The 8,410-nt window shown below is 45.1% G+C and overlaps 1 protein-coding gene across 1 annotated transcript; it reads right to left on the bottom strand.

Moving 5' to 3' along the window:
* Positions 1 to 3,155: 3,155 nt before the first annotated feature.
* Positions 3,156 to 4,180, bottom strand: LOC114491897 (bone morphogenetic protein 3-like). Its single transcript, XM_036021179.1, has one exon. The coding sequence runs from the start codon at positions 3,704 to 3,706 to the stop codon at positions 3,215 to 3,217; it is 492 nt and encodes a 163-aa protein (XP_035877072.1). The 5' UTR covers positions 3,707 to 4,180; the 3' UTR covers positions 3,156 to 3,214.
* Between the last annotated feature and the right edge of the window lie 4,230 nt (positions 4,181 to 8,410).

Raw genomic sequence — 8,410 nt, 5'->3', positions numbered from 1 at the left:
AAGGTAACTATGTTTTAATACAGTTATTATATCCCCTTGCCATCAGACCCACAGGCCCATGCGTTTCATAGGAATGCCTCCTTAACTGTGTCTTTCCCAAAGCCTTATATTTTAGCCTAGCACTTCAGAAACATATCAAATGATATTTTCTAGTTGTAAAGACCCTTGGTCATAGTAGGAAAGATTCTCCCCTTCCTCACTGAAGGAAAAAACATTCACTTTGAGGTCTGGAATAACTCAATTTTATTTTCTTTTATCTATGAAACTAGTGTGACTATTTTTGAAACAGGTGACACATGTCCACTGAAATGCATCTTTGTACTTACATGTCATAAATTAAAATAATGACAGTTTCCTAATAAAACCTGTATGTTTTAATTGCTCTTTCTAAAGAGGTTAAATTTGTGATGAAGAAAAATAAGATTAAACGACTATGGAAATGATGAGAAACTAATGAACACAAAGTATGTATCTTAAAAGATCAAGCCAGGAGCAAACCTCATGTAAACTATTCTTCTTTTATTATATATTAGCCAAGGACAACCTCAACTAAGATGAAAATGAAAGCTGATCTCATATCCCTCTTGCCTTCCTTCAAGATAGAGTGTTTTTTTAAGTTGAACTTCTCTGTCATCAATAATTTTGTAAATTACCTTTTACAAAGGAAAGATAAAACCTGTCTTTATGTAAATCCTTACACATCACAAAAAGACTTATGAGCGTTCCAAACTTAATGGTTTTGGCACACTGACTGCATAACACTGAAGGAGGAGAAAGGGGCTGGCAGGGAGTGTATTTAGGATGAATGCCACCCACCATCAAGTAATGGTTTAAGTAGAAAGTAATCAGAGGGAGACCACAGCAGCTAAATTTCAACCAAAGATATTCTAGGTTTAGAACAATAAATAATTTTAATCAGGTATGTTCCAAGGAGCAAATAGGGCTCTAAGGCTATAACTCAGCCTGAATAAGCACTTGGAAAGTCTGCTGGATCAGCAGCTACTCCATATAACAGCATACCACCTGACATTCCATTAAAATCTGGAACACCGTTGGCACAGAGAAGCCCATATGTTGGGAAATCTAAACACCATGCACTAGAAAACATATCTAGTTTATTAATGCAAACAGCATTTTTCGCCTACATCAGAACATATGTCACAAGATAAAAGGTGTTATGGAAATGTTGATATTGATAAAGGAGAGAGACACACATGCGAGCCTCAGCACCTTGCTGGAGTCCTGCCTTAAGAGCCAGAATTGCCTTATAGCAGGTCCTTTTAGTGTGTTAATAACTAAACACTCTTGGAAGGGATCCGACATGAACCACCTCTCCAGGAATCTCCAATGCAGTAACATGACACTTAAGCTTCTACAAAAACCAGTGTCCAGTTTGATGAATACATCATTAAGACAGTCTCTAGGATGCTAAAGGGACTGCTTTTCTTATCAAGGCTCACAGCCTTGTATATATGCTCCAAGCTGCAATTCATCATTTCAAGGGAACTTCTGGCCTCCATATCAGAGTTTATCATTTGATGGCATAAGACTACAGTGAGGCTGATAAGGGACACTTTGAAATTATAATGCGTGAAATGAGCTGAAGCCAAAAAGCATACGGACCCCAAGTTACTCAAATTCTTATCCATCTCCCACTCATGGTTCACTCAGCCTAAAACAAACATACAAAAACTATGCAACATGTGTGAATGAAACAAAGTCACATTCTGCTTCCAAAGCTTATGATTCCCACTAAAAATAAAACTTGATACAAAAAAATACTATTCATCTCTTGGTACCTGAGCTGCTCCTTAAGAATATTACCAAAAAAGTAAATGTCAAAGTAAGAGTGATTTGAGTATCCATGTATCCACCTGCCTTGCCCACCCAGCTTTCCTCCATGCCTGATGCTCCCACACTGCTCCCTCACTGAGCTATGCCCTCAGACCTGCACTAAAGTAAACAGAGCATTCACTGGTGTGGTCAGCTGTCAGAACGACCTCCTTAAGTGGCTGGTGCACTATGGAGAACCCAGAGCAGGTTTCTGTTCCTTAGCAGAGGCCAGCTCCTTTCAGGTTATGGTCATGGTTTGAGGAAGAAAGTGAAATCTGGTTCAGCTCAGACTCTAGCTAAAGACTTCTGCATTAGAAAGCATAATTCACATTTATTGTAAATGTCATCATGCCTAAGAGCTCTAGAGTGTATTTACAGTGTCAACCTGGGGCTTTCCTTGATGGATGCTTTGGTTTTCCTTTTTTTCCAGGAGTCCTACCTATCAAAGCTTTGGGAGATTTCTTTCTAGTGATTCTGACAGACTTGATAGAGCATGAGGCATTGCCTCCTTACTTGAAGAGTCTTGGCTATTTTTCAACGGTTCACTGAAGACAGGCTTTGCAGTTATGTTTCCCTTTATCGTGAATGCAGTGAACAAAAAGCCTGGTGCATCCTCAAAGCATGTAAACCGAGTTAATGTCCAGGAAACTTTCCCTCAAGCTGTTAGCACAGGAGAGGCAGGCTGTTAGCATAAGTTATTCCCTTCACCACAGGGGCCAGGAGAAGCCTTGTTAAGCCATGAATTTCAGACCACAGTGATCTGTGTGCTGAAAAATGGGATGAGCAGATTTTCATCAGCAGATTCCAAGAGGTGTTTACATCCACGGCTCCTCCCTCCACCCCCACTCCTCCCAGGGTGGATGGTACAACCCTATATGCCCAGATGGGTTTTAAATAATAGAAACACCGGAGCACCTGGCTTAGTGTGTGTTTGCCACCAAGGGACTATCAATTTAAAAGTGTCAACTACAGTAACAGGAGACGAGTTAGGAAGGGTGCAAGGTCTGGAGAAGTGGCTAAAAGATGGGAGGAAGGTTTGTAGTTCAAGTGTGACTTTTATCTCTGCGCCCTGCGGTTGGCATAAAATGACACCTGCCTCCATGTAAACATGGCTAAAGCCCAGTCCAAGGGAATTTCCGCTGACTGACTTAAGAAACATCCACATAAGCACCTCAGAGCGCTCCAACCACCCAGGGCATGAAGCTCCCCGGGGCACGTGTGTGTGGAGGTGGGCGTGTTTAGCCCATTTCTGTCCCCATGCAGTTCCTCCAGCCTACCCCCTCCACTGCTCTGAGCCGCCCTTCTCTGCACTGCTCCCATTTGGGACTCTAAACCTGGATTTACTTGCTGGCGAAATGCGGGGTGTGATGGGAGGAAGGGCTCAGAGGGCAGCTGCGGAGGGTGAGGAAAGGTCTCCAGGTAGCACTACAGGGCCTAGATCAGATGAGGAGGCTATGGAAGATGGGGTGTGTGGGAGACCTGGGGCGGGACCGCAGAAAGGGGTGCTCCTGGGACACTCACCTGCTGTTCCAGCTCGAAAGCTGCGAACTGTGTTGCCTTCGCGCAGGGACTTGGGACGCAAGGGCTGTGCGCCCCTCTCTGAGGACCCTGGTGTCCGCGCCACCTTGGCCTTGACGCCGCTGTACCTGTCATAGAGCCGCAGCATGTGCTCGGACACCTTGTCGTGCGGCTGCAGCAGGGGCCCAGGAACACCACCTGCTGAGAGGTCACCTGGCACAGTCTTGCTGAGCTCCGGGAAATGCTGCTTCAGTCTCTCTCCCTGCGCCAGGCTAACGCAGAAGCAGCCCAGCCACAGACAGAGCAGCCTACGCGCCCTTGTCATAGCGAGGTCCCGGTGGCGTGTCCACTCCATGGGTCGCGGGGGGACACTCCAAAGCGCGAGGGGCTGGGGACTGAGCCGAGGTTGAATTCCAAACTACTTGAGGTGAGAGCGCCCGGAGCCCCGGGCACTGCCTGAGCAGGACAGTGACAAGCCCCACTTTTTGCTCTGGCGTGTCGCGGAACGGCAGGTGGGCTCTTCACCGACAGTGGCGCGGATTTCACGGGCTCAGGTCGCTGCAGGAGCCGTCTTCACTCCGGAGCTGAGAAAGAGCTTAAGTTGTGGCGTGTGTGGCCAGGGTGTTTTCAGGATCTGTCTTTACCCTTTCTGCTTTATTTTCCGGCACACCCGTCCGTAGCGCGGCGCTGGGGACCCGGACTAGCGCTGCGTGGGGCACGGAGAGGGGTGCGCACGCCTGGCCCACTCGCTCGCCTTTTCCTGGGATTGGAGCAGCTGTGGTGCGGCCGAGCCGAGTTTTGAGTGTGTGTGTGTGTGTGTGTGTGTGTGTGTGTGTGAGAGAGAGAGAGAGAGAGAGAGAGAGAGAGAGAGAGAGAGAGAGAGGGAGGGAGGGAGGGAGAGAGAGAGAGAGAGAGAGAGAGAGAGAGAGAGAGAGAGAGAGAGAGAGAGAGAGAGAGAGAGAGTTTTTTCTCCGCCTGATCTGTACAGTCCGCAGCCAGTCTTGCCCTCTCCCTCCGTGGCTGCTGGGACCCACTGTAGCGAGGACAGAAGGGAACGGGGAAGTAACAGGCAAACCAGCAGAGGGAGGGGAAGAAAAGGAAGTAGGGGTGGTGGTGGTTGGGGAGAGGAGGGAGGAAAGGAGAAGATAGAGGAAGAAAGAAAGGGCAGGAGGGACCCTGTTTTTGTTGTTGTTGTTTTAATCCCCTTCAAGAACACTGGCTCTCTGACCTGGCCAGCAAGAGGGCAAAAGAAAGTAAACTTTTTTGCTGGCTTCTTTCTCCTCCGATTCCAAATGAAATCAAGAGTGAACACCATCCTCTCTTCCATTACTGGGTCGAGCTCACGACCCTGCACCTGTGACTGTGCAGTGCAGCAGTCCCTTCCTGTCTGTCTGAAGAAGTTACCCATCATATCTCCTTCTCTTCTGCATCTTTCCCCTTGCATCTCCCCCCGCAAACCAGCAGGGAAAAGATGTGCCAGTCAATTCCATCTTAGAAACAAACAAACAGGCAAACACACCATAAACACCCACCCCACTCCCTCATTCCCTATTCACGAGATTTCTCTGCAGGATGGTGTGTGGTGGTGAAACACAAGGGCTTCTAGGAGACTCCCTCCCTCACCCCCAAAATTCAAAGCAGGCTCTTAGAGCTGCTGACTCCTAGATCCTTCCTCACCCCTCTCTTTGGCTGTAAAATGGCCATTGAGTTACTAGCTACATTTTACCCATCACTTGCTGTGACCTAGGCACTTGTTCTTTATATTTCACGTGCATTATCTTTAAAGAATTTTCATGAGGAAGCCCACTTTACATATAAGGAACCTGAGTCAAAAGGACACTCATTAGATGGCAGAGCTGATCTTCTAAACTCAGGGAGTCTGACTCCTGGGCTCAGGCCCTTCATCATCACATTATTCCTAATTAGAAAACTAACATTTAACTGAAGTTTTCATGTGACAATTCATGTAAATGTTCTTATCACAATGTCTGGCCTGGTGCACTAAGGCTCTCAGTAATGTCTTTTGAAGCTGTCCGTTTCCTCTTAGGAGCTGAATGGGATTTATTGAAAAGAAGTTAGGCCACAGGACCCACCACTGAGCTTCCAAACTTCAGTTTCTTTTTTGAAGGTGAATAACAATACATCCCTTTTAGAGTTTTGTTTTGGATGAAATTAGAAAACCAGTGCTAAAGTGACTAGCTTTTGGTTGGGGCTCAGGTTCCTTATTATCCCAACTTTTATCCCGAATGCAGACTGCATGCTCTGCACAGTCACTTTCTCAACCCACTGCAGTTTGTGTTTTGCCTTTAGCACCACGCACCCCTGTAAAAACGTTCTGCAGATAATAACACATATTTCCAGGGTGGTTGTGAGGATTGAATGAGATTGTGTGTGATGTTTGCTTGGCATAAATAACATAATAGCTTTTGTGATTAATAACAAAGACCTAATTGCAAAATTCAATAGACCCTGGAAACTCTCCCTCTTTGTTTCACCCCTGTGAGTTTTTGGTTCTTCCCATTCCTTCCTACTCTTCGCCAGTTCTGTAGTGAAGCCAGAACATCGCCAGCCATCTCCTCTTTCTAGGCCTGTCTCCAATGTTACTCACATCTTTATAGTCTGCCCTGGGAGGATGCCAAATTGAGAAGAAAAATCTTCTGCTTTGATGATCACCTCTGACCTTTAAATACCATAGTTCTGGGTCTTCCACAGCCCCACTCTGCATTGCCAAAATTTTACCTTTCTTCCCCTTTGAAACCACTCTCGACACTTCTCTTCCTTTAGCTCTGGTGCAAATCTGTATAGCAAACTTTGCCACTGTGTATGTTCTTCCTTCACATTGAACTTCCATTTTCTTTTTTAAATTATATTTTATTGATTATGTTTATAGGTTGTACCAATTTTTTCCCTTTTGTCTCCCTCTACCCAGCATCCCTCCCCACACTCTCTCAAGCAATCCCCACACCTCTGTTCATTTCCAAGAGTTGTGCATATAAGTTCTTTGGCTACTCCATTCCCTATGCTGTACTATACATCCCCATGGCCATTCTGTAACTACATATTTTGTATTTCTTAATCCCCTCACTCCTTCACCCATTCCCTCACACCTCCCTCCCATCTGGCAACCATCAAAATGCTCTCTGTATCCATTAATCTGTCTCTGTTCTTCTTGTTTGCTTAGTAGGTTTTTTTAGATTCAGTTGTTGATATGATAAATGTATTTACTGCCACTTTATTGTTCGTAATTTTGATCTTCTTTCTCTAAATAAGTGCCTTTAGCATTTCATATAATAATGGTTTGGTGATGATGAACTCCATTAGCTTTTTGTCTAGGAAGCACTTTTTCTGCCCTTCCAATTTTAACTGACAGTTTTGCTGCATAGAATAATCCAGGTTGTAGGTCCTTGCTTTTTATCACTTTGAATACTTTTTTGCCAGTTCCTTTTAGCCTGCAAAGTTTCTTTTGATAAATCAGCTGACAGTCTTATGGGAACTTTTCTGTAGGTAACTCTCTGCTTTTCTCTTGCTGCTTTTAAGATTCTCTCTTTATCTTTAACTGTTGGCATTTTAATTATGACATGTCTTGGTATGGACCTTTTGTTTACATCTTGTTGGGCACTTTCTGTTCTTTCTGGACTTGCATGTCTATTTCCTTCATCAAAATAAGGAAGTTTTTTTCATTAGTTTTCAAATAGATTTCCAATTTCTTGCACTTTCTCTTCTCCTTCTGGAACCTCTATGATGCAAATGTTGGAATGCTTCAAGTTGTCCCAGGGTCTGCTTACACCATCCTCATTTTGGGGGATTCTTTTTCTTCTTGTTATTTCAGTTGGTTATTTTTTGCTTCCTTATATTCCAAATCATTGATTTGACTCTCAGCTTCATCCACTCTGCTGTTGTTTCTCTGAAATTGTTCTTTATTTCAATTAGTGTATCCTTCTTTATTGACTGGAAGTCTTCCTTGAGCATCCTTATAACTAATGTTTTAAACTCTGTATCTGATAGTTTTCTTATCTCCATTTTGTTTAGTTCTTTTTCTAAACTTTTGATCTTTTCTTTCATTTGGGCCATGTTCATTGTTTCCTCATCTTTTGCAGCCATCCTGGGTTTATTTCTATCTATTGGGCAGAGCTGCTATGTCTTGGTACCATGACCTAATGCAATAGGTGTCCTATAAGGTCCAGTGGCAAATCTTCCCTATCGCCCAAGATAGATATTTGAAGTGTGCCCTTCTGGTAGGCTGAGTACACCCTGTTCTTATAGTTGAGCCTTGATTGCTGATGGCAGGTCAATAGGAGGAATTTACCCCAGGCCATTCAGCTGCAAGGATTGGTTATGACTACTCACCACCAACCTCTTCCCTCCATGGAGCAACACCTGTTCAGGGACAGGAGCATCACCTGTTTAGGTGTTCTAACATGGTCTGTAGCTGTTCACTGGTGTGCACAGGCTCTGGGGTTCCTGGGTGGTTCAGGCTAAGATCCGCTCCCACTTGTGTTCTTCTGAGTCCACCCTACCTGGGCTATGAAGAAATCTGACATGGTTGCTACTTGTGTTGGGCTTGGAGACTCCCAGGTGAAGCCAAGCTGTGAATCTAGGCTGGCTGCTGCTACTGCTGTGCCTGGGGCCACTTAGCAAGTAGTTAGGAGGCTGAGGGCTCACTGAGGCTGGTTGTTGCTTGTTTGGAAGGATTTAGGAAGTTGTGAAGTATGAGCCAGGACCAGGCATTCATATGGAAAAGCCACTGTTAATAGCTGTAAGTTGGGTGATGAAACAGAACCTCAGGGGATCTACAGGTCAGGGCAAACAGTGTTAGCCAGGTTGATGGAGCCAGATATGCACCCATCTGCTGGTTTCTGTGGTTTCTGTGGGTGGAGGGTTCAGAAAAAGGGGCAATGGCCTCTGCCTGCCTTTCTGCCTGGAAGAAAGATGTCCCCCAGCTCTCACCTTGATGCCAGACATTTCAATTCATCCCTATATGCAGTTGGTACCTTTAAGCTGCTACCCAGGTGCTGGAACTCAGAGGTAGTGAGTCTGAATAAGTCCATGTATGGGTTCT

This window comes from Phyllostomus discolor, chromosome 1 (genome assembly GCF_004126475.2).
Source record: "Phyllostomus discolor isolate MPI-MPIP mPhyDis1 chromosome 1, mPhyDis1.pri.v3, whole genome shotgun sequence".
In the NCBI taxonomy this organism is placed as follows: domain Eukaryota; kingdom Metazoa; phylum Chordata; class Mammalia; order Chiroptera; family Phyllostomidae; genus Phyllostomus; species Phyllostomus discolor.
The sequence above is the reverse complement of the archived record's forward strand: the minus strand, read 5'-3'. Positions and strand labels throughout refer to the sequence as shown.